This window comes from Botryllus schlosseri, chromosome 10 (genome assembly GCF_051294905.1).
Source record: "Botryllus schlosseri isolate E-star chromosome 10, Bs_hap1, whole genome shotgun sequence".
Lineage (NCBI taxonomy): Eukaryota > Metazoa > Chordata > Ascidiacea > Stolidobranchia > Styelidae > Botryllus > Botryllus schlosseri.
In genome coordinates this window covers 22,169,587-22,196,240 of record NC_137245.1, presented here as the reverse complement: position 1 = coordinate 22,196,240, position 26,654 = coordinate 22,169,587, and the positions used below count along the sequence as shown (strand labels likewise).

Genomic DNA, 26,654 nt, shown 5'->3' with positions numbered 1-26,654 from the left:
ACCTCCGTTGGAAACAATGAATACGGCTCTCTCGGCTCCACACGGATCACATCGAAACTCTGACCCCGCTTTCTAGTTCAAAGGAGACTTAACGTATGCCATCACCGTAATTTCGCATTCTCGAATGCTACGTGTAATGGACATTACAAGCAGGGTTGCATTTAAAACAAAAATCAATTGAAAACAAACATGTTTAAAACAAGGCCCTAATTTAAAACATGTTTTTTATTGTTTTTTTGTTTGTTTGTTTTTTAAAGCCATGATCTCACGAATGTTCAATTGTGACGTCAGTGGATTGGCAATTGAAAATATAGGGTAAATATAGCTCCTTTGACGAAATATCTGTACTATTAATGTTGAACCGACTATTTTGAGGTTTCCAACCATCCCATATCGATATACATCGGCTATATCTTGTAGTAATTGTCCGTAAGCTCATACAACATGTTTTTGGGAATTATTTACACAATTATGGCATAATTTTACAACTTGAAAAAACAATTTAAAAAGGCCTTTGTTTAAAACACGTTTTAAACAAAGAGTTTTAAAGCACCCTTTGTTTTAAATGCAACCCTAATTGCAAGGCATATCGCGTTCGCTTGCCAGCGTGTCTGAAAATAATGCTCCGCCGCTGCCGTGGTTTCACTGAATATGTTGGCGCACAGATGGAGGCGCCTACACGGGGCGAGCGCTCAATTACACTCACGCAGAAGTGATCAAAAAGTTCGCCAGGAGCGACTCGCAAAAGATCGTGCTCCTTGTCACTGACGAAGAGTCGGAAGACGACATCGAGGCGCCTGCGGGGAAGATGAAGGATGACGGTGAGTCCACACTGTGAAGACATTGTCGCACGCTCGTCTATTCGTTGCGATTGGTGTACTTCTAAAATATTCAGAGGGAATGATATCTATAGTTTATCGCGTCGAACTGCGGACAGTGAAGGGTACACAGAGGGCAGGACCTTGTAATTTCTGTCCGAAAGACTTTTTTCGATACCGTGGTTTTACACAGCGTGGACTTTTCGTCTAATGATCGTAGTTTTGATGTTGTTCTGATAATAATTTCTGGCGTACCTCAGAAACTAGAATAAGATCTGTTCAGTTCACCAAACAAATCGGAAATAACAGAACTTTCAACCGTCAAATGTTTTTATGCAGTTTTGTTCTAAAATTACAATAAGATTCGTGGCACACCAAAGAATTTGTGGCGGCAGACAGCTTGGGGATCACTGCACTAGACTGACTAGGGTGAATTTCGATACATTCTAATGTTCTACCGTACTATTACATAGACAAGATAGCGTTGTGGTCGAGCGTTCGGCTTCTCGATCGTGCCGACGTGCATACCATCCTACGCCCCCAGGAGAAAGCAATATTTGGAATAGATGTTTGATTTTCACCGCAGTGTAACTCTGAGGTAAGTTCTGGTCCGGTATGCTACGGTGTATATACACTACCGTATATCACGTGGCACGTGGGTGTGAATACACACTCTTTCGGTAAGAGTGTTGGTTCGCCTATTTAGATCGAGTCCGACCAAAGCCTCGCTTGTTAAACTGGTATCCACGACTTGCCGATGAGGCGCTTGGCACTCTCTCATAGCGTAATGCAGAGGTTCCCAACCGGAGGGTAATTCCCCCCTTGGGGGGAATTTTGAAATATTTAGGGGGGAATCTGGCTTAATTTGTTTAGGGGAAATCTGGCTTTGGAACTGTATCGGAAGATACACTGGGTTCAAAAGGTTTTTAGATTTTTATGGTGTATAACTGTTAAATTAGTTATTTACCATTGTATGTTTCTTTGGCGGATTTCAAGCTAGGTGTATGTTTAAATGCCTTCCGTATATATCACACCCACTAATAAAATGAGGCTCAAGAGACGATTTCGTTGGGTCCGCGACAGCCTCTCGACCAAATTGCTACTAAGCAGGAAAACGTCAAGCCGAATTCAGCACAAGGCCGCTAGTGAGATTGTTTAACTTTGTAAGCCAACATATGAGCTAACGTGAAAAACATACCGTACCAAATTCATCGATTCAACTCAAGTCCATAGCAAGCGGACTTGGTGATTTATTTTTTGTCAGCGGCTACCCGACCGGTCAAAAACAGGTCAAATTTGAATATACTTTACCAAAGTTTAGTGCGGTCTGCATTCGCCATAGTTCGGACATATCGGAATATGTTTGGCCATTAATTGCTCAGTCAACAAATGGTTGCGCGTTAAAAAGCACATTTTTTAGTCACGGGCAACTTTTTCATAGGGGGGAATTTTAGCTCAAATATCGGCCAAGGGGGGCACGAGACGAAAAAGGTTGGGAACCACTGGCGTAATGGGAGGCGAAACGACGGTGCTGACTCGATAACCACGTGGTTCCTTTGCGTTCCCGTCGTTCAATAACCCCTATGATGCAGACAAAAATTAACTCATTCCCTTTTACCCGAAGACGCGCGAACGGTCCGACCCAGCGCTTGAGTCTGCGCTGTATAGCGCGTGCCTGTATTGTTAGTTTCACTCTTATTGGGTGTCGCAGACTCACCCCGACGTTCGATCGGCCTGTGTTTAATTTGGAATACATCACGTTCCGTAAACTAATGTAGTTTAATTACTTTCCAAAATAAAACGTGCCCCGTCTGGCAAACATTAAAAGTTCCCCTTACACTGTAATGAAATCGTAACAACAATCCACCGATAAGCGTCCCTGAATCGAGACGATAAATGTGTATTGTATAGTTTCGAATTAGAAATCCGCCAAATCTGCGTGCTGCCAAATGACAGTAATACTCTTCAAGCGTTTCCACATCAAAGCTGTGTTTTCAGAGTGGCGAATATCAGTTATGTTATATCACTTGAGATTTCAAAAGAAATTTTTCGGTGCCTGCCTGTATGTACCAAGGTTCGATGACGGATCATTAAATGATAAATCAAAACGGGGGATGCGGGATGTTTGTTCGGCCATAAAACGAACCACAGCGAGCATTACAAGATTTATTCCAGCATTTTTCTTGTGATGTCATTCTGGGAATACAGTGCACGAAACCGTTATAGCCACGCGTAGATTTGGGCGTGATAATATCGGATTTGAACATGTTGGTTGGATTCGCTATGGATATAATGTGTAACCTATAAGGAGGGTTTCCGTCTCCAAACATTCCGAGTAGCCTAACGACGAAATTTGGAAAGCAGCATATTCGCCCAGTCCTTATCACAACCCGTTGCCATCGTATCATCCGTGTATATAGCTATTGTGACCTGTTGTCGACAGAAACAACAGGACAATATAAGACTTCAAAATAAGGGCTGATATAAATAGGGACAGTATGGCGATCCTGCCTATAAGGCAGGGCTGGCCAAATTTTTCGACCGACGGGCCACATTCGATTGACGAAATTTTGCGCGGGCCACTATCCGCGCGAAGCGCGAAAATTTTTCGAAGTTCATAGGTCAATAATATTGTCATTTGATTATATTGCGGGCCTGCTGTATATCGCTGGGCTAAGTTTGCGAGGACTGGGCTATTCGGCGCATGGACATATCGATATCGGAAGCTGCGACCAACATGCGTCAATCATTTCGTGCCTAGGTTTCATAGTCGACGGTCTTACTGCCAGTGCAAACGCATGGTCGCACATGTTGAACGACACTTTGTCTCGTAATCGTTATTATAATTAGACTCAATCTGATACATTGGGTGTTCTGCAATTTTCACAAAAGGGCAACAATATTAAGAACAAGAAATCGAGTGACAACATATTGCGCTAAGCTTGTAGAAAATTTTTACCTTTGATAAATCTATCGCAAATTATTCTGCTTTATTGTAGTGTACGAAGATATACCAATATATGAATGGTTGATGGATCTGTCAATGAGTCGAAACGGATATTTCAGTCATCACATCTCAAGTGTTGCGGCCAGACTAATCAAATTTTTCGTTGGCCTTTCAAGTTCACAATCTGTGCAATCCATTTTTGATGATTTCGGAAATTACCTCGCGGGCCACTCAAAACCTTCTCGCGGGCCACATGTGGCCCGCGGGCCACGGGTTGGCCGGCCCTGCTATAAGGTAACACGTCGTAAATATTCGTGTTACTTGGTGTCTGCATACGCGCTCAAGTATATATGATGGATTGGGTCAAGCAGGCTTACAGAAGTGTCATACGCCGTGAAAGTAGTCACCCACAAGCTAATCCTTGATTCGCGTAAGCAAAATCTCAAGACGGATGTGCCACGTGTTACTATTTCTATTATACCGGGCGAAAGATATACCGTAATCACCACGTGCGGGTGTCAAAGTATTCGAAAGCTGAGAATGACAAATCCAAGCCGTGAGAGTACACGGCATGTGGAAATACATCCCACACGTATAGTTCCGAACAAAGTAAAGTTCAGCGTAAAGCTGTTGGCTTCCACACTTCGATGGAGAGTCGTTTGACCGTAACTTATTCTTTATCTTGGATTATACCGGCAGAGTTGTCGCGAAGTCGATTGTTTGTAGATGATTCAACTTGATATTAGTAAATCAATTATTGAATAAGACATGGTGGACAATGCAAACACTTCACTTCATCGCGCTATCAATTATGCTTTCCGAACCCAATCTACTGGATTGGACCGGTTCCAAGTTTGTAGTTGTTCTTTTATACAGCCGTGAAATGTTACGCCTTGTGTACTGACTATGTCACGTAATGCGGCGGTGATTTATATACTGCGATTTAGCTATTGTAAAATAACGCCATTCTCCCCATTTAGTCAAGGATTCGTAAAGATATTTTAGGCTACTTGAAATGAATGATATTCCCGAAATCGTCCCTATCATAAAATTGCATTTTAGTCTACAAGACTCGCAATTGCATGACACCTGCACATACATTTTCAATTATTCAAATCAAAATCATTACCTGGATATCATTTATCATCTGCACATGGATTCAGATCGGAAACCTTTTCTTTAAAATCGTACACCTCCAATTAATTAAGGCCTCTGCACACTGACCTCGCGACGCAACATCGCGAGTTGCGCGTTGCGAGTTGCGAGTCGTAAGTCGCGAAGCAATGCACACTGGTCCCGGCAGTGCCCACAAGCGGCAACTACAGCTCTTGCGCGTTCTGTCCGAAGTCTCGCAATGGATACACATTGCACAGCTCCCGATAGATCGCAAAATGAATATTTCGATGGGTATACATGGGTTTGTCAATGAATAAGATGACGTCTTATATGCACACACTTTTCCATTAACGAATCAATATCATATTTCAATGCTGAAAACACATAATCTGGGTGACCCAGTTAAAGGCGATATTTCCGGTTGCCGATCCAAATTTCTGGAGTTCTAGCTGTAGCCTATTATTCTACAGACACCAAGCCTTTCTGTATTCCACTGCCTCAGTGACTGCATCAACTGTCAAGCACTCATACATTAATTTCTCGATATGATAGAGAACAACATTCAAATGCATTATAATTTTATTGTAAATGAATTAAGTCTTAACAATATTCAAATATAACTCTGGGATTCTTTCCTTTTCAATCTTCGATTCGCCCTCAGGTATCAAGCATGGAAACTGATCCGTAGGCCTGGTTGATTCATTCTCTATAGTCCATTTCTGACTTATAATATTAGCCACTACAATTCGTACCGAAGTCTGATAAAGAGGAGAATAGACGAAATCTAACATCAAGAGTTACACTGCTGCTACCCAGTCAACAAAAAGATTTTCAGACGTCGTGTACTGAGATGTACCGGTATCTGAAATATACATCAGTGAACCCATGACATACCACGATTACATGTACCTGCTTAACCCAGTTTCCAACCAATGTACACTGTACACAGGTTAAAATGCACCAGACAAGGTATATATATGATAAATCCACCTGTAGACATACAATGACTGAGAGTTTCGCGGTATCGGTACTGCCGGAGCTGGTTGACCTTTGGTAATTACCAAGTACCGGTACTGCTTACAGTAGAATGCGGTCTTGCAGTTAAGCTTCAAGTTTTAAAATGGTATCAAATCAGTCTAAATTCAATGAGGAAACAATTATAGATGCCAAAACACGCAATACCCGGAAAAACTATTGCGGTGACATAGAGCTAACGATCAGTAACTGCTGACCAGTCGCTCGCAACTCGCGACAAAGTTGAAAATTTTCAACTTTGTCGCGAGTTGCGGGCTCAGCCGCCGTAGAAAATAAGCACGCGCTCTTATTTCGACGGTGCTGTTGCAATCTTTTCTAATCGTTCAACTTCCTAATTTAACATACTCGTGTACCAGATGCGTAATTTATCCTGGGATTGACTCAGGGCGCTGTATGATATCCAACAAGCCCAGAAAAAGAATGATTCAACCTCAAGTTGATAACTTGAAGATGGATGAACGAAATGAAGATATATTTGATAATTAAATTACGATATGTTCACAATACAAGATGAATAACAGAGAACATGACCGCTAGCCCGCCAATACCACTGACATGCTTGACATTACGAAAGTACTGGTAGGCCAAGAAGAGTAGGCCTATGTATTATAAAGATATCTGATTGATGGAGTATGTTAGGGCGTATCCACGATTAGACACCTTCTTGTTTATATTCTTTGTATCTTGGGTACTGTATATTGGGCATCTGCGTCTTGAGTTGAAATAATAAACTGAGTTTTCGAATTTGAGAATATCTTAGTGGCATAATGGTGTATTCCTTATCAAAATTCGGAGCATCAGCAAAATGCTGTCAGTAGGCTACACATAGAAAACACATATGTGTAGGACGTATCTTGATGTGTTCTTCAAAAGTAATAACCAAGAACCTATACTGTTACGAAATCATTAAGCTGGTTCAGAACAGATAGGCCTACGTTACGAGTGTACGACTCAATGTCCCAGTGTGCAGCAGAACGCAACTTCCGCGATCGTGAGCGCGACACGATCGGGGAATTACCTGTTTTAGTCGTGTCGCAAAGCCAGTGTGCAGCAGCCTTAACAATTGTTCGTTATTGATGCAAAGGTTTCCGTGAGATGTAGGACTTGCAATCACGGAATGGTTTCACCTTATGGCCTCCACGCACATTCTGCAAGTCTCAATCATGATAGTTGACGTACTAATAGGGCGAAGATAGATTTGATTCTGGAAATGCATTGCCAAACCAGTGTTGCCAACTCCGGATGGAAGAAAATCGCTAAAACTGGTGTCAAAAATCGCTAGATAGCGCTAAATATTGAGAAAAAAGCGCTAAAAAATAGCGCTAAATCTGCAAAAGGTGCTAAAGGTGTTAAATTGAACCATTATATCGATATATTCTTCTCAGCTATATTTTACTCGTCTGGGGCCAAAGTAACTTATCATATTTATAGTTCATAATACGTAATAGTCATATCTAAGCGGGACAAAACGGCAGTGCATTTCGATAAAGCAGATCGCTTTGCGCAACGATCGCTATACGTGAACAGCACTGACCAGGTATGCAGACATAACCGCTCACTATATCAGCGTGCCATACTCGATGCGTCTGTGAATACGTAATGCGATGTACCGTGGTTATGCGCTTGACTTCTTCTCTAAACTGTGTTGGAGTTGGCCTACTTGAAAACGACATGCGACTTGACACACGTGTACACGACATGCGACTTGACCCGACACAACACGACATTGAAACGGGTTTGTTTGCCACTATAAGTAGAGACCTCAAGAAAATAATCCGAGGACCAACCCGGTGTATGAAATGTAATTAATCTGGTCTTAAACGAATGACCAGACATTGGAGCGACCTCAAAACAGCCCCCAAAGCCTGGAAATCGGCATTGATAAGAACAATCGCTGGACGAAATTGGTCATTGTTATGTTCATTGTTCATTATTGTGTTGCGGTGGTGCCATTGTTGAAGCAATAATGCCGGTTTTCAGACTTTGCGGGCTGTTTCGGGGTGCATGGTTCCATTGTCCGTACGAGATTTTATTTTGTATTTTCGAAATCACTGCGACACCATCTTTCGATCATTGCCATTGGCCAATTATATTAAATTTCAGCGTTCAGGTCGCCAGATGTAGCACTGCCAACTATGCTACTTTTAGATTACTCACTGTTTGCCCATGCGTAACCGCCAGGAGTTGCGTATCTACTACTATCTATCAGTAGGTAGTAATCTATAATTATATATCACCGGATTCCGCATTCTGGTGACCGGTATAGCTAATGCAGTCGTCAGCCAGATCTGATCTTTAATGGTTATTTTCGGTAAAAAAAGCGCTAAATAATCGCTAAATACTTTTTCAAAAATCGCTAGATTTATCGCTAGGCGCTAGATCCATATTTTTTGGCGCTAAACCGGATGAAAAATCGCTAGATCTAGCGCGAAAATCGCTAAATTGGCAACACTGTGCCAAACGCCTTTGGGGCGTTTGATATCAATATTTTTATTGGGTATCGGTGTTATACAGATCACATGTCATGAACTAGAGAGAATTCGGGGTTTGCGCATTTTTGACTGGCCTTTATCGAGTTTTGTCCATAATTTCAAACCTATTGCAGACGTCTTTTGTTAGGGCGTGCCTCGCAATACGACGACGACGCTGTTGTTGTTTGTGGTATTCGTGGTGTTAGTCGACTGCTATGGTCATTTGCACCGGGCCAATTCTCTTCATTTTATTCTATAGCTGCCGTCTTGTAGCACGGCCGACTTCTGTAGGCTTTTCTGAGACACCGCTTACACGGATGATACGACGGCGACGTTGGCGAACAATAATTGCTCTATCTTTTTTTCTCTCTAGCACACATTGATCGCAGAGTTGACCGTCGACAATTTTTATACGTGGTAATGATCGGAAGTGGTCAAAGTATACGGCGTTGATACTCAAGCTGTGCATTTAAAACAAATGGTGTTTTAAAACACTTTACTTAAAACATGTTTAAACAGTGTTTTAGAAAAAGGCCCTTTTAAAACAAACAAAATTGTGTTTTTTTCAGTTGTAAAATTATGCCATAATTGTGTAAATACTTTACAAAAAACATGTTATCTGAGCCTACGGACAATTACCACCCGATGTAGCCGACGTATGTCGATATGGGATGGTTGGAACCCTCAAAATAGTCGGTTCAACAGCAATAGTACATATATTTCGTCCACGGAGCTATTTTTACCGTATATTTTCAATTGTCGATGTCAATCCACGATGACGTCACAATTGAAAATTCGCAACGTCATGGCTTTAAAAAAACATAAAAAACAATAAAAATCATGTTTTAAATTAGGGCCTTGTTTCAAACGTGTTTGTTTTAAATTGATTTTTGTTTTAAATGCAACCCTAAGCAGAAGTAATGCCGTAAACATCCACTCAATTACAACTAGATGTAGCAGTTTCAAGAACCTGTCGAAACTACTTCTAGTAGAAGCAGAGAACGAAGAGTTGCAAAGCACTCAGTAAGCGGTTCAAAAAGTGGGTCGCCTACTTTTAACAGTTAATCGAAGGCAGCCACTTTCGCAATTTAGGAAGCATCTTCGCGACCAACGCGAAATGACGAATGACACTGAGAAATAGGCCCGAACATCGAAAATATATTCAGTTACCATGATCACTGGGGAGTTTTGCCAAGTTGTCATGACAATTTCAGTCATAACAGTGACGCAAGCGTATCCCAAAACACTTTTTACTTTACAAAATCCGAAGTGCAAAAAGTAAGTAGGTTTGCTTACATAACTGTTAGTAGAAATGGACGTAGTCAAAAAACATACATGACCACTCGACTAAGTAGTACAAATATGCAAAACCAATTTTAGCACTAGGAAAAAGTAGAAGTAGGGTACGTCGTTGTATTGGCAACCTCTGGTAATGACGCTCCTTGGCGGCACGCATTCGCAAAGTCGACCTTATACTTCACCTAACAGTTATCACTTGGGCAAGTTTTTGTTGCAGTCAGGTCCGTCGAAAGCTGCACTAATTTTATACAAAAGTTGCCTATCTTTTTCACAAAAGTTGCACTAAAAAGTTGCATTTATGGACAAGCTCCTTGAAATGATTAGGGTATCAGGTACTCATGAATCGTTCCGTATCCAAGGCACTGTAGCAAAACTCAGTGTTAACGACTTCAACAAAATCAACAGCTTGAAAAAATTGACCCAGTGAAAATATAATTTTCGGCGGTTTGCGTGAATGTGCGTCAAATCAGAAAGGACCGCAAATTTAAACGACAGTGAAATAATCAAGCGATCTATTCACATATAGTGCCAAATATTTCCAGTACAAAGTTGGATGCATGAAAATCCAAAATACTTGTAAAAATTTACATGAAAGATCGAAAAAAATGCAAAAAGTTTTGCACTATGGGATTCCTCCAAACAGCTTAAAACACCATACTACATAACTTCTAAGTATTTAGGAAGCTGTCGGAAACTGTAAAAAAAAGTTGCAGAAGCTGCCTAGTTATCATGCAATGTTTTGGACAGGTGTAACAATAGTCGCCCTCGGAATTGGCGACGTTGCCGCTGAGGAGCTGGAAGACATCGCGTCGCAGCCTGCCAAAAAATACGTGTACACGACTGAAGGCTACGACTCCATGCCGAAAATGGTGAAACGGGTCCGTTGGGGAATATGCAGGGAAACAGGGCACAAAGAAAAGACAAGCAGAGGTGCGTTTTGGCGCTATTGACGCTCGGAGCGAACTCGTATCTGCATTGATATCTTATCAGGTCGGAAAAAGACCAAGTGCGCGTGTAAAAACGGCAAAGACGGCGCCCCGGGAACGCCAGGACCTCAAGTACGTATTTTTGCTCCGCATCGTCTGTAGAAAATTTTTTAACACCGACGAAACCCCGGAGACTGGCACAGTTATTCGGGTGTACTGAATGTGTGTGTGTGTGTATATACTGCGATAACATAGCACTACCGCGTTTGATCTTAAATAGGGGACCGGCTCACTTGTTGCTGTTTGTGGTATCCATGGTGTGTTTGTCGGCTACAATGATCATTTACACCAGGCCGATATTCGTTATATTTGTTCCCGTAACTGCCGACTTGTAGCACGGCCCACTTCCAGGCTTCAAGTAAAACAGCGCTTACGCGGATGATATGGCGAGAAGGAGCCTAGATAAACCTCCAACACTTAGGTAAGACTTCTGGAGTCGACCTCGGTCGCACTCGAACCCACAAGCCATCGGTGTTTTAGCTGCTATTATACCACTACGCTATCTCGCCACACCGGCTCACTTGTAATTTTCCTGGAAGGAGAAATTCCTGCCCTATTGATTGATGTAATTGTCGCCACTCACCAGATATCTCTATTCGGGCTTATGGAGAACAAGTTTTTCTATTTCGCTTCAGTGTTCTGTCGCCTTGATCTTCTTAGTAGTAGTAAATATTTAAGAAATGACTTGCCGATAGCTTACGATTAGTTGGCATTTTCGTAATGGTCATTGAATATTTAATCGTCGTCTACGCGGCCCCCAGAGAAAGGTCACTGTTCCGCCGCGATGCAGGATGATGATGGTTTTAGTGCACTTGCATATCCTGCTTTTGTCAGTCGAGAATATTTCACTGATAGTTGGATTTCCTTAGGATTGTATTTAGTAGAGTACGTAAGAGTTTATTCAGACTGATGATGGACTCATAAATTACCAACGCTCTGTAGCAAAATGAATTCGAATTTCTAAATTTCAGAAACGATGTACCTCCGCTGATGTTGCATTTTGCAATCTGACTGAGCCATTAGTTTAGCAATTACGGAAACTTGAGACTTGGAACAACTGACCTCATGGACGTTATATTCACTTTTTCGCGGGACTCCATTTAACTGCTCGTATTTTCAGGGGCCGCCGGGCGAAAAGGGAGAAACGGGACCCCAGGTATGTAAATTGCGTCAAGGAGAACCGTATGTATTAAAATATATATGTGCGCTGTGCGGTTTTCGAAGGGTTATTATAAGAACGGGTTTTACTAGACAATCATCTAATTCCCCATTTTTATCAGGGCGAACCGGGCCAGAAAGGAAGTTCCGGTACTCCAATGGATCCGCAATCATCCGATATCCTATCGACGTTATTGAGTACTGAAACGCTGAAGGTGCAGTTGTCCGTATACTCTGTGTGATGTAATGTGCAGTTGTGCATATCGACTCATTGTTACTCATGATTGCTATTGAAACTGATCCGTTACGTGCCGTTTGAATGGTTGTTGTTAATATCAAGTCCGAACCGAAGTATGACTCATTCGACAACATTGCGACTGCATGAATGGTAAAGGGCATTGGAAATTGTTCAAACATCCCACAATACTCCAGATGTGGTCAAAGTAGTCAGCGTTGGTAATCGAGTAAAAGTAGAAGTCACGCCGTCAATTTTTACTCAATTACAATTAGAAAGGTCACGTACTTTCAGCATACCGGTAATCAGAGGTTGCTACTTTCTCCATATTACATGGTGAATCTCCCAGTAGCGCGAAAAGACAAAAGACACTACAAATAGGGTAGAATTTCGAAAATATATTCAGTTAACGTAGTGACTATACGTCATATTTTATTGATTCAGTAGCGTGAAAGGTAAGTAGTATGTTCTAAAATCTGTCAAGAAGTGGATTTAATAAATAGAATCACTGGGGTAAGTACTGCAAGTAAGCAATGCCTACATGAGTACTCCGAGAAAGTATAAATACTTCGTTTTTTTCGTTACTGACCACTAGGGCTCTTCAAAAATGACTTTTTTTTCAAATCGTACTGGCTACTTGATAAAATTGTTAGGTTACCTAATTTACGCCTACACACAAAATTTGGCTCAATTCATGCCAGTAACCGCTTTGCTACAGGAGAAGAAAGTCTCTATTTATTATAAAAATAAATAATAAAAAATTTGAAATTTTTCTGTTCACCCCATGAAAGTGTTAGGCTGTCTATAGAAACGATGCTCACCAAATCTGGTTCAATTCGAACCAGTGGAAGCGGAGTTCTTGCCCTCAAAAATTTTGGATTTGAATAAAAATAGTATTTACGGTGAGCACAACTATAATAAATAAACAAAGAATCGGTCACCGTAAATACTATTTTATTCAAATCCAAATTTTTCGACGGCAATAACTCCGCTTACACTGGTTGGAATTGAACCAAATTTGGTGAGCATCGTTTCTATAGACAGCCTAACACTTTCATGGGGTGAACAGAAAATTTTCAAATTTTTTAGTATTTATTTTTATGTAATAAATAGAAACTTTCTTCTCCTGTAGCAAAGCGGTTACTGGCTGGAATTGAACCAAATTTTGTGTGTAGGCTTAAATTAGGTAACCTATCAATTTTATCAAGTAGCCAGTACGATTTGACAAAAAATGTCATTTTTGAAGAGCCCTACTGACCACCTCTGTCACCCTCAGTCTATGGTACAAATGAACGAGTTCATTAGTAACCATACGCTATATCTTCAGGAATTGAAAGACGCCCTCTCGAATGAGAGTAATGTCAGCACTGGATCTCCCGGTCCCAGAGGACCGGCGGGACCAAAGGTGAGATATTTCGTCGTGATTTACGGTATGGTTGGAAAGGACAGCGCGTTGCTTTGCAGGGTAGCCAAGGACCGATCGGAATGCATGGACCAGCTGGGCAACCGGGACCTCAGGTAAGTTGATCGTAAACGCAGTAACGCAATTGGGCGAGAAATGGTTTGTCGTGCTGGTAAATTTATTTGGAGATGACGTTTTGGTATTAACTAATATCAAACGTGCCTTGCGCCTGAATAGTCGCACTTTTTCGGATCGCAGGCTCCGCGACATCGAAGCAAATCTCACATTAATTTATGATCCATCATTATATACGGTATTTGAAACCCGTATGATTTAGGGATTGGGTACGATGTGTTGTTGGGTCCGGGGACACGTGAGCATGCGACACTTGTTCATTTGTATTTAAGTTAGAACTATATTTAGGGTTAGCGTTTGGAAAAGGGTTAAATTCGAGCTTATCGTTTGGGTTCGGTTTCGGATTAAAGAGTTACATGTGTAGTAAACGCAACTGTCGTTTGTCATTGCGTCGCATGATCGAATGTGGAGCACCGTTTGTTGATCACGTCAAGTCGTGGTCAGCAGAGAGGTCAAATTCAATATCTTCAATCGATCGATCACGAGAATTCGAAGTCTCGCCTGTGATTTGGCGTTAGCGAAAATATCGGCCACGGCGCTCTGTCTTCTTGAAAATTCCTAGCTTATAGTATTGTTTCCATTCTTTCAATTCCTACTGCTATGCTCAAAGAAGCTCTATTTCGTCTTTCAGTTCGTTACTTTTTTGCTTCTATTTACGGCGGATTTAACAGCACGACATCCACAATCGTCCACCTACCATTGTAGCAACAGATACACATGCCGGATAAAAACAAAACCAGTATAGATTCTACAGCGGGTACAATGCACCTGGTTCTTACTTCTGAACTGATCAGCACTGTGTAACACACCTCACCTCTGTTTGCTTGTAACGGGCATTGATACAAATTATGCATCGCCCTTCCATGGTATCGCATCCTTTGTCAGGGCGACAAGGGAGAAAGCGGATCTTTGAACGAAGAAGACATCGTTAGCATTGTCCGGCGGGTGTGCGGCGAGATGATCCAGCAGCATCTGTCGCAGCAAGGGAGCAGCGTGCCTGCGGTGGCGGTAAATCGCGGTACCGTTGTGTGTCGCAACCGATGCGCGGCCGGACCGCCAGGGCCTCAGGGAGAGAGGGGATATCCTGGTGAAAGAGGTGAGAAATACGATCCTACACCCGCTCCCGGTATGCGTCGATGACGTTAGAGTTTTAGGTTACTTCTCATCCATTTTGGTTATATGTTAATTGGTTTATCTCGTGATCCCTTGCGGAGATTTGAGCGAGGCGGCTTAGTAGAGCATGGACGTGAAATCTGAGCCTGACGATCAGTATTTAAACCTTATTTGTCCATAACAAATCTTGTGGATGCGAGTCCAGCGGCATTGCGGCTCAGCCCACTGTGACATCACATCGAGAATTCTAAAGTGCGGCGTCATTGCGGCGTAGCCTAGCGTGACCTTACATCGAGAATTCTAACGTGTTGAGACATTTTAAAGTAGTTTAACTGATTGCAGCCTGACAATTCTTACCAGTTTGGTAGGCTATGTAATAAGTTTCCAGAATTCGCGATCATTCCACCCCCAATCGTCACCAAACTATACAGCATAATAGACAATACCGTTGCCTTTATATATCGACCAGTAGCATTAAAGTACAGCGAAAGTTTTCGGTATCGGCACGGGAGACCATTTATCCATATCCTGTTATCCGCATTATACAACTTACCTCAGATCTGGTTGTGTCCTGGACATGTTATGAGAAACTTCAGTCGACATTGTTTCCTGTGTCTTTCACAATAACAGTGCCTCCAGATTGAGAACGAATATAAATGTATGCATCTGGCAATCTATCGCCACAATATCGATTATGAGACAACTGAAATTCCATGTCCCTGAGTACACGGCTAACACTACTCTACATGTGTTAGCCGTGTACTCAGGGACATGGAATTTCAGTTGGAATTGTAGACCGTAGTTGTATGACTGTAGTTTGGAGACATCGGACGAATACAGTCGGTGTTCGCTGATCTTAGATGTGATGTCATAATAATACTCCGGAAGAGGAAATGAACATCGAAATGGTGACGTCAAATTAACTTGGGTCCTAGAATCTGTTAAATGAATATCGCTTATCACTTTCGCTACATTCCGAGCATTTTCATAGATGAATAACTGACATATTTTTCAGGGCGTCGCGGGTTCGAAGGGCCACGAGGTATCCAAGGAAACCCCGGAATCGAGGGTATTCGCGGGCCGAAAGGCTCCAAAGGTACGTATCGCTAGTCGTCTGTCCGGACCTTTCCTGGTATGGGAGTGCAATTTCAGGTGAAGCAGGTGCCAGAGGGCAGAGAGGACCGTCCGGAATAGGTCGGCAAGGACCCCAGGGCAACCCTGGCAGGCCAGGTAGCGAAGTCGCACGCAACACCCGGAAATATAGTTTTGATCGTGACTGCCGTAGTGCCTTGAGTTTGCATCGATTCCATCTATTCCCCACGCCACGGGCTGTGATTACTTTCATTGGGTTTCTAGCCGTATGAGTTTTGCATGGCATGCCTGTGGGATTGCAGGAATCATCAGCATCTAGAGTTGTAATTTGCATGAAAAACGGAGGCTTTGAACCATCAGTTCAATGTTGGATACCCACTCCGATATCGATAAATCAAGAGTGGAAAAGACCGATTTGTAAAGCTGCAAGCCTTCGGCGATGAATATAATATGATCAGAGGTTGTCAAACTAGTCAGCATTACTACTCGTGTAGTGGTATAATGTCGTAAATACCTACTCAATTATGGATAGACGTAGCGATTTTCGTGTTAAAACCACTTCGAGTTCAAGTGGACAACGAAACGTTAGTAGTTGTTAAAATTAGATTTGGTCGAAGTGTAGCATGCTTTTAGCAAGTTGAATCATCGCAACAGCACAAAATGATTGATGTCGCTACAAACAAACAGCAAATTTCTGAGATATATACTGTTACCATGATTCGGGGCTATCTTGCCAGGTTGTTGTGATAACTTCACTCACAAAAGCGATGCTTACCAATCCAAATACTACTTTTCACTTCACAAAAGCCAAGATGCAAAGATACAGTATATTTGCGTCAAGTAGAAGTGGAAATGCCATGAAAACATGACCACTGGAGGAAGCAGTCGCAGTGGAAAAATCCTTCTGGAGTACCCCAAAAGTAGAAGTACTCCGTTACTGACCGTATCCGAATGTGACTTCAGTGTGATTGCTCTGTTACCATTGAAACTAGCTAATGGAGGAGGTAACAGCACAAATTCGACGTGACACCGCCACGAAGTCATTTCTTGGCTTCTATATGTTGTTTGAATCCGGACGCAAATTACTACGTCACCGATCCGTCTCGAAGCGAGTCCGGGATACATTTCAAGACTCAGACACCGTCATGGTTGGAAATTTATATATAAGGGAAATATTCTTACCAGTCCGAAAAAAATCAGTTCAGTTTATTAGTAATTCAAAGCACCACAGGACTGCGATAACATGAATAAGATAGGAAGGAGTCGAAACGACCTCAAATAGCCTTCCAATTAAATGCTACCCTTAATTCTAATCCCGTACGTGTTGCTGAAAACGAAGAACTTTTTCAGTTGTCATCAGTATATCAGGCATGAATTTTGTTTCCCAATTTCGATGTGACTGCACATTTTGCACAAAGTGCACATTGAAAGGCTATCATACGATACATCCACAGCAAAATCGTCTGCAGCTAGGATACCTCAACGAGCACTGGTTTCGGTTTTGCCGGAATAAAATATTTTCTGATTTGCAGGGTCGCCTGGGTCCACGCCACAAGCCTTGAGCAGTACGGGCGAGCCCGGACCAAGAGGCCCGAGAGGTCGGCAAGGCAAACCCGGTGTTTGTGACCCGTCCGCCTGCGGGAGTCGGCGCAAGCGAAGTGTGGACGATTCGCACCAGCGCTGGTGGCCGTGGCAGTAAAAGACGATTAACGATTCAAGACGATGTTACCTTTATATAAATAATGTTCCAACCTTACAATCAGTCTTTTATATGCGATTTCTTACGTGTCCTCGTGTCGCTGTCGCGATCGATTTTGGTTTATTCAAAATTCAAATGTCATCGTGTCATCAAGTGCTTCCTATTAGACAATGAAATGTGGGTGCTGATATAGTAATGGCACACTTCAGTTACACCGCCTGTGTAAGGAGATGGTGGCGGTACATTAAGCAACTAACTTTTATATTGTCAATAAATACTTTATACCACTGATATCGTGTGACTTGCTTCGAGAAAGAATAATAGGCCGGAGATACGTGACATGCTATGAGTGTTCAGTTCACTGTTCTGTGTTCACGGAGCTGGAGAACGAAATCAAAGTACATTCGCTATGTGATCCCAATTTGAAAGGCGCGTCGCTCTGTGGCCTACAACTTGTCTCACACGACGTGGCTTCCAATTTGAGTCGGGTAACGCTCTGTGGCCTTCAATTTACATCGCACATCACTCTGCGGCCTCCACTTTGCGTCGAACATCGGTTTGTACGTAGCCACAATTTTGTCACGCGAAGCACTCTGTGGCCTCCAATTGGAGTCTGGCAGCGCTCTGTGGCCTCTAATTTGCGTCTAATGTCGGTCAGTGGCCCCAGAATTGTCTCGCGTATCGCTCCATGGCCTCCAATTTGCGTCGAACATCGGTATGTGGCCTCAATTTTGTCTCGCGTATTGCTCCGTGGCCTCCAATGTGAGTCTGACAGCGCTCTGTGGCCTCCAATTTGCGTCTAACATCGCTCCGTGGCCTCCAATTTTCGTCGAACATCGGTACGTAGCCTGAATTTTGACTTGCGTATCGCTCCGTGACCTTCAATTTGCATCGAGCACTGCTCTGCAGCCTCCATTTTGCGTCGCACATCTATCTGTGGCCTCCAATTTGTCTCGACGTCGATCTGCGGCTTCCGGTGTGCCTGGAACAAGAAATTATAAGGAAGCTAGAAATTGGCAAGATTTTGTATCAGTTCCATTGTGGTCACTGTCTCTCAAATTTCAACGACTACTTCACCTCGGAGTCAAAAGCGCACAAAAACGGCACACGCGCGTCAACAAAGCACAACTACTATACGATCAGGAGGGAATACAAGAAAACGCATTGCTCTATCAAGTATGCCGGACCCCAGTTGTGGAACAGCATCTCACCGGCTATCCGACAGTCGTCTAGCATGTCCGCATTCAAGTCGAAATATAAGCAATTTCTTCTAAATATATACTAGTCAGCCTTCAGGATTTCCGGACCACGATTTCACCTTCCGCCACATGTCACCTTACTTTTTCACTTGCTTTTTATATTCTCTGCTTTAGTTTACATTCAGTGTGCAATGTGCAATTGTGCATGCCTCTTCTTTACATCGCCAGGTCAAGGTGGGTGTCTGATTTCAAACACTACCTCAAGTCATTTCGACACCTTCCTATCTTTTCAATCGCAGTTTTGTGGTGTTTTAATATGATGAAAATATATATGAACTGAATATCGATCTGTGGCCTTGAATCACTCTGAAGCCTCGATTAAGATCCACGCATCCATGTCTTGTTGTACAGCCTGTGGGCTCGAATTCGCAAAGTTCTGTGCCCTCCAATCTGTTTCACCGAATCTTCCACGGGCCTTCAATCTGTTAGCGAACTTCAGTGACATTCAATCGGGATCTTACATATACACTTGTCACCTACAAAACAATGCATGTACCACGTCGAAAGCTGCAATTCGTTCCACTTTTAACCATGTATTCCCAAAGTTTCACTGTTGCCCTACCTCGCCCAGACATTGCTTCATTGATCATTTGCCACCATTGTTTTATTTTTTTTCTATTTTCCTTCAACTAAACATTTCTTTACAGCCAGACTGTTCAGAGTCAAGTGTACCTGTTTGATGCTGGTGTGATCAGACTAGATGACCTTCACGGTCTTATCGATCATTCCTATCTAATACCGAATACTGTGCACGCATATTTTCTGTACCACCATCACTGCCGTTTGTTATGTATTTTGGTTCGATGAAAATAAAGACTCTCTCTCTCTCTCACGAGACACTCGGCCCAATAATTTGTTCTGGAAATCCACCCGGGGCCCATGGCCCCAAATCTTTATGGGTGAGCAATGAGCATGACCACCCGACTTCATGTGATTTACACCATCTTCCTACCATTTTACGAACCCACCAGCGCAGCTCTGTGGGGTAAGGCCGCGCAATTTGGCATCGCATGTACCTCGAAATACGTCGTCCCGGACATCCCTTCGACCAGCCTCACCAAATGCATCGCCCCACCAAACGCAAGACTCAATTTCACAGCATGAAAGATCACAGTCAGCATTTCAAAATATATTATATCCAACACAATAGTAATAGAAACCAAGCCGTCGTGTAGAACATGGCGCAAATGCAACATTCCTTCTACTCCATGGGTGCCAACTCCATACATAGTACTATCGCACCGGCGCTTATCAGTAACACTCGATAGACATTTGTCAACACATCGCCAGAGGAGAACAGCAGGACTTTGCCAGGCATACACCAACAACCATCACGAGTCGATAAACCCCAAACCTTCACTGAGTTTTAGGCGAATCGACGTTGTTAGCACGACGTCTCCTTCGCTTTCTCTTGCCAGTCCGGTCGGGGTCTGGGTTTGATTGAGCGATCGGCTGCGGGATCTTTTTGCTCTTTTTACAAGACAGGGGATTCGGTCCTCCGCGCCGTTTACGTTTCCTCGTGCTTCGGACTTTTGACAGTTCGATGTTGGCTTCTTTCTTCAACGCTACGATCGTTCCCTGTTGGTCGTCTGAAGGGGCGGTTTTCCCCTGCAAAACAAGCACGCCCAGTTACGCGGGCCGCCGTCGACGTATGGAGTCTTCGACACGTTTATACTCCTGGTCTGCTGAAGAATGTTTGTCACGAATCGATGGTGATATTTTTCGATTGAATGAAACATACTTGAACAACAAAGCGATATTAAGAAACTCAAATTCCAAATTAAATCTTCCACCAACGAAAAGAGACTTGCATCTCGCTACGAAGAACCGGCGTGGCGCGACTGGCATCACCATGGTTACCAGTGAATTAATAATAATAACAATATACCAATACTACGATAGGGCGCTGTACACAAGAGGCACTAAAATTTAAAAGTAAACGATATGTATAAAAGCCGGAGTGCATAGTTGTAGGGCAGAATGAACACTACTGTAGTTCGCACGCTCGTGTGAACAAGGTCTTGGCTTGGATAGTGTCTGGTCCTAATTTGATGATAAATTGATTGTGGTCGATGGAGCACTTGATGACTTCGGCACTCCGGGCTTAGGGTCAGCTTAGGTTTGCTTAATATTAGAGTCGGTCAAGTGCCAAATTCACTGGTAACTATTACCGCTAGGATTTTTGCGGTCGTCCGTGATAGGAAGTAAAGGACGTAGTTTATTTCTGTCCTTGATGTTTTTTACGGCATATACACCGACTCATGATACACATACACACGATCTGTGCATATGCATACCATTGAGTGCATGATGTGCATATGCCGCTGGACAAGGAAGTGCAGATATAGCCTTTACGGCTTTCTAAGTCATGCACCACCCCTCCATGCTATCCCAGTAATGCATGACCGCCAAGCAGGGAAGTCATGGATACCAGTGTTACTAATCAGGTCTTAGGTCTGACCCGCCCGGGGATCGAACCCACGACCTACCGATCAAGAAGCCGGACGCTTCACCATTACGCTATCTTTTCGGAAATACAATTCAACTCCAAACCTGAGAAAGATCTTCGACTCGCTTCGCAGTCGCCCAGGACAGCTTATCGAGCACGACGTTGTTCTTGTACATATACAGTAACGGCACGCCTGGCACGCCGGCAGCGGCTTTCGTCAATTCAAAATCCTGAACAGGACAAGAACGTAGAGCAAGGATATACCTAGAAGTTCTAGATATCGCTGACCTAGAGCAAAGCATACAATATGAAACACGCTTGATCAATTCACGATATTCGTACCGCGGTTATCATTTTACGATGGGTCTTCCGCTGCTACACTCGCAGTGTGCATGTATTGCCATCTCAAAGTATATAAGCTATTATCAGAGTATCAATTCGAGACAAAGGCGCCATTTTGCAATTTAAATTGCCTCTCACTATTATTTAGAAAATTCAAATGCAAAGTCTCAAATCACTACTAAAACCAACCGATCGAACCACACATTTTCAAGTCTCCGTGAAAACAGTACCTCTACTTATTAGTAAAATTAAACACCATTTGAGTGACACCAGTGAATACTTCAACTGACTGCAAGTTACGCCTTGATCAACCCACAACGAGTCTGCGTCAACAAATTGCTAGTGTATCGTATGTCTCCTGGCAACTAGACTGGATGTGGCATAGCAACCACTAATCTACCAAAATGAAGTTAGAACGGAAAAAGAACAACAAACGCAGTAGTAACACTGAAATTTAAACTGTGTTTTATGAGCAAGCATAGGCCTGCCATTGGAGCGACAGTTCGATTATTTTATCAACACATTTACAACACTGCGGTCCCAGACGCAATCGACTCTTAATTATTTGCCACTCAAATGAATGTCGTAGTGATTTGTCATTCAAATGAGTTGTCACTTAAACGAGCAATCCCTCAGTTAATTTCCCACATATTGGGTACTGTGCAATTGTGTTATCTCATAGCAAAGAATCCTACCTGCGTCGCTATGGCAAGCTTCTCCGAATTGTTCTCCTTCAACAGCGATTTCAGACACGCAACAGCCGACTTCGGCTTTTTCCTGTGACCACACCGGTGCAATTTCAACCGTTGCGCAACCATTTTCGCCGGGAACATAACGTCTCCGAGGAGCTCCAACTCTTTCAGCACACACCTATCCTTGAAATCAACGTGTGACGGCAATCAGCAGCTTCAGAAGGTAAATAATCAACCGACCGTGTGGTCAAGCATTCGACTTCAGACTGCAAATATCTGCCCAAATGATCTTTGATATCCACATTGTGCTGATCGGACATCTTGCAGAACGTTCCGTCGATCACTACTTGAAACGGCTCCCGAAAACTGCAAAAAGGAGTCGAAATTGACATGTTTCTATAAGAGCTCAATCTACTCGTGATATCAGCCCAAGGGCGGTCAAAGTCGTTACTACAGGATTGCATCGTTGTGAAATCGTGAATGGCAATGTAAATAGGTGTGATTTCAAATCATCACCGCCCACCGGCATGCTGGTCCCTATTGTCATGGGAACATCACTCATACAAAGGTGATGTGAATTCAATCAGTACTTTCTAGTTCACAGAAGTAGTTGAGCTGAAAAATGTTGGAGTAGAATCAGTTAAAAAAGGTAATCCCTTCAGAAGAGCTAGTGGAGAAACCATACTCAAATATTTCACATAAAGTACAAGTATATCGTCTCCGACCCCCTCTGTAATGAATCGTGATGTAGTATTGCAGATCTCTTGCACTTGCATCATAAATGCATCACCCCCTGTCGCAAAATGGACTGAAGTTATGACAAATATGTCCGAGACATCATGAATTCGGGCATCCATCCAAATTTGTAATTAAGAAGGCAATTCTAAGTCTTGATGACATGACTAGTTTGAAGGATCTCACAATTGCGAGTATACGAACCCAAAGAAATTCCGGTACACAGAGATCAGATGCTTGGCTTGCTTCTTTCTTTTTACCTTCATATTCAAGGCTCAAAATCCCTTTTAATGGACTAATACTTCAAAAACGTTAAATCTAGGAATATCAATACAATCGCGTAAACAGGATAATGAAATATCGTTCAATATTAACCATTCTCTAATTTTAATATCTAGGAAGCGTGTTAATCATTTGAGTCGACCAGCGTAGTAGTCTCTATCAGATTCTAGAGAATGCATAATTGCAATCCGCCAATCTCACAAAATGGTTGTAATGGAGAGCAGAGATCAATAACAATCCTACTCTCTTTCTACATGACCGGGCCAAGTATTAATTTTAGGAACATTAGCCTGGGCAACAGAAACATTGAATCTTATTTATACAGATGTGAGTAATAAATATCAATGGGGAAACGTAGTTCTGCAGTTCTTCTAAGCTATAAAATGCTTTCGCATCATCAACTTTGCTAGTTACAAAAATTAAGTATCTTGAGTACACAATCAAGACATGGGATGGATGGGTCTGCACTTTTTTACGTAGATAGTTAACAAGCAGGTTATATAAAATACCACTGCAATCTCAACCGAGCAAAAAATATTCACACATACCACACAGCTTGGGAAGTGAGAAAGGTGCATAAATATTGTCGTTTTGGTATTGGTATACAAACGAACGCGCACTTGACTTGGCACGGAATGAACGAATGATACCATAATCCAATAGTTCACATTTGAAACCGTATTGAAAGACATAATGAACCATCAAATCGAAGGGCTTCAGTGGAGAAATTGAACAGATGTGTACCATGAAAAGTAATACATTAGCTCCATAATCAGGCCTAATACATCGGTGCATCGGTTGGTGGAAGACCAACCAATAACACCGCTACAGCTCATCACAAATAATAATTTACAAGTCACCGAGGCCTTATTGCAAACGGATGCATGGATAAATTCATTCATAAATTGTGTATTTTGGACTGCGATACTACACTCTGAGGGGTCATATGTTGCAAACACAATACTCTCCCATTGAGCCATGGATGCTATCTGAACTTTCCAAATGGGGTGCCCGAAACACAGGTTATTCCGCTACCCTGGCATAGCTTCCAATAAATTTAGTTCCGTGATTTGAAAAACCGAGAGAGCACACCCATACTGGTGATACCTGTCCCCACAGCGGCAGATCGCCCTTTGTTTTCTTGTAAATCATTTAAAAGCTTTTGTTGTTCTTGCTCCATCTGGGCACGCGCCATTCTGAATGCAACCATCGGGTCGTCAAAGGAGCGGTAATGCTCCAAAACCGGTCGCACGTCATCGACTTCATTATTGGCCAACGTGTGGAGGAACGCTGTCAAGTCAAAAAGCTCGGTGTCCGCAGTCGAACCATCCCACGGTTTTAACGTGATTCCGTTGTTTGGCTGTAATTCAGTCGCACGTTTATCGGTGTCGACAACCACCACACGCTTCAAATCTCGATTAAGGTACTTGAGATCTTTTTGATAATACGGATCAAGTTTTGGCAACTCGCCTTTTGTGACGTTACCTATGGTAAACCCAGACTTATAACGTGCCGCATCACGGAATAAACGGTACATTATATGTTGTTTCTGGTCCATTTGATCAATTAACGGAAAAGCAATCATGCCTTGCTCGCGTGTGAATATCACAATCTCATACAAAGGATGGCTGAGATTTTCTAACAAATGGTCTATTCCAGGGCGTTTTTTGAAACGCCAACCATGAACGGTGTCATATACAGGTTGTAACAAAACTCCAAAAAGTTCGATGACTAAGGTATACGGGGGTTGGTAGTAGGGGTATTCTAGTGCATCTGGAAGAAGCTTTGGTGATGATGGCTCTACAATGTCATCCTTCACCATTGCTAGTTCTCTGAATGTCCGTTTTACGTAAGCGATAGGAAGATAATCATTTGAATATCGATCTGGGATAATATTTCCTTGCTCATCCCTTCTCGGGGGACCGAATTCATAAATTAATGCAGGCGTTCCGAATGAAAAAGTGGCAATCAGCATCCATTTTGCATATCTCTGACTACGTTGAAATGGATTCTCCTTGGACTTTTCTTTATTACCCTGGTCATCTTCGCCATCATCCTTGCTTTCAGCTTCTGGTTTGTCCTCCTTAGTGTGATCATCCTTTTTCTCTTGATCTTTGAACATTGCAGAAATTATACTCACATCTCCTGCTTTCGTGCTTCCTTCATTATTAGGACCAGTAGATGACGAAAAATGCCGAAGTTTACCCTCAATCAGAGAATTCAAAGACGCGTGAAATGTTCTGTGCTGCACTTTCCCCGGATAATTATTCACACATAATCTTTGATTTCGCATTGTAAAGGAGTTTATACAGCTTGAATACTGCTTTGATTTGGAATTCTCATTAACCACCGAAAGGGTATTTTCGCCGCACACTGCAACCGCTACCTTCTTCCATGCAGCTCCTTTACTGAGCAGTCTGCCAGCCATAACGTATGGTATCTCGATACACAATGTATTAGCGCCTGAAAAACCCTCGCCAAACACAGGCAACTAACTGACTATAAAGCCGTATCCAGCGCAGAAAGTGCGTGACTTTGCCTCGAAACAAATTCACATGTGTTGCTTTCGGTTCCAGGATTTGTTGCTTTGCTTTCAGAAAAATACTAAGCGATTACGCCCTCGCGTGTATTTGGAGTTCATTCGCGTGAAATTATGCACGATGTCATTAATCAGCATTTATTCTAATTAATCAAGTACTATTTGTACATTTTGAACTGTTATGATTACCATCTCTTAGAGAAGAGAAACCGTTACAAAATCAGCGCCAGCAGGTATGCGAGTTGTGGCCGGCAAAGTTGGTTAATCCAGCGCCATCAGAACGAACGCCTGTGGTTCGAGTCTCTGATGTAGTACGTTTTAACATAGAATGTTCTTGTTCATCGAGGCTCCTCATTCCCTACATCGCTGTTCTTAAGGCGCATTTACAAAAAGACACGATGGAGGACGAGTAAGGATCACTGAGCTATATAAACAGGATGCTATTACGCACTAGTGAACACGATTTGTTTTAATACATTCGAACATTACATCATGCCTGAGTGTGCCCAGAGAAAATCGTTACTCCCTTAGACTTTTCGCACCTCTTCCAAGTCCTCGCACATCGTTGGATTTGGACACTACTGTCAAAGACGTCTAAACTAGAATATATTTTGTCGTCAGCACTTTTAGGCCCAAAGATTTCGCCTGCGCTCCATACCAAACGTTCTTGTTCAGTTATAATTACTTGCCTTATTTTATGTGTTTATTTCAGCATCTCTCTTTATTTGTGCAGTGAGCATGGCGCATTTCAGGACGCTACATTGATTGACATCACCAAACTGCTCTGACTCCTTCCTCTCTTTCCGTAGTATCCCAATCCTGTGGTGTTATAAGCTGATGAGAATACCAA

General features: G+C 42.6%; 3 protein-coding genes across 7 annotated transcripts in view; 1 reads left to right on the top strand and 2 right to left on the bottom strand.

Moving 5' to 3' along the window:
• The window catches only part of LOC145448507 (uncharacterized), an 80,802-nt gene extending 63,005 nt beyond the window's left edge, over positions 1 to 17,797 (top strand). For 4 of the 5 annotated variants that reach the window (XM_080326903.1, XM_080326902.1, XM_080326901.1 and 1 more), the window contains 11 exons: positions 666 to 821; positions 10,434 to 10,616; positions 10,677 to 10,744; positions 11,793 to 11,828; positions 11,953 to 12,045; positions 13,393 to 13,470; positions 13,530 to 13,583; positions 14,488 to 14,698; positions 15,731 to 15,811; positions 15,868 to 15,945; positions 17,340 to 17,797. In XM_080326903.1, coding sequence (XP_080183029.1) covers positions 666 to 821; positions 10,434 to 10,616; positions 10,677 to 10,744; positions 11,793 to 11,828; positions 11,953 to 12,045; positions 13,393 to 13,470; positions 13,530 to 13,583; positions 14,488 to 14,698; positions 15,731 to 15,811; positions 15,868 to 15,945; positions 17,340 to 17,506 — 1,205 coding nt within the window. In that variant the 3' untranslated portion in view covers positions 17,507 to 17,797. The remainder of the gene's footprint in view (positions 1 to 665; positions 822 to 10,433; positions 10,617 to 10,676; positions 10,745 to 11,792; positions 11,829 to 11,952; positions 12,046 to 13,392; positions 13,471 to 13,529; positions 13,584 to 14,487; positions 14,699 to 15,730; positions 15,812 to 15,867; positions 15,946 to 17,339) is intronic. The other variant, XM_080326904.1, reaches the window with a different exon arrangement.
• Positions 17,798 to 19,873: 2,076 nt separating this feature from the next.
• LOC145448829 (rRNA-processing protein UTP23 homolog) lies at positions 19,874 to 23,312 on the bottom strand. The gene is made up of 5 exons (XM_080327282.1): positions 23,188 to 23,312; positions 22,489 to 22,614; positions 22,252 to 22,426; positions 21,319 to 21,444; positions 19,874 to 20,373 (listed from the first exon to the last, which is right to left on the bottom strand). Exons 1-5 carry the CDS (start codon positions 23,247 to 23,249, stop codon positions 20,122 to 20,124), a joined length of 741 nt encoding a protein of 246 aa, XP_080183408.1. The 5' UTR covers positions 23,250 to 23,312; the 3' UTR covers positions 19,874 to 20,121.
• LOC145448824 (mitochondrial import inner membrane translocase subunit TIM50-like) lies at positions 23,301 to 26,643 on the bottom strand. The gene has a single exon (XM_080327271.1). The coding sequence runs from the start codon at positions 25,691 to 25,693 to the stop codon at positions 24,323 to 24,325; it is 1,371 nt and encodes a 456-aa protein (XP_080183397.1). The 5' UTR covers positions 25,694 to 26,643; the 3' UTR covers positions 23,301 to 24,322.
• Between the last annotated feature and the right edge of the window lie 11 nt (positions 26,644 to 26,654).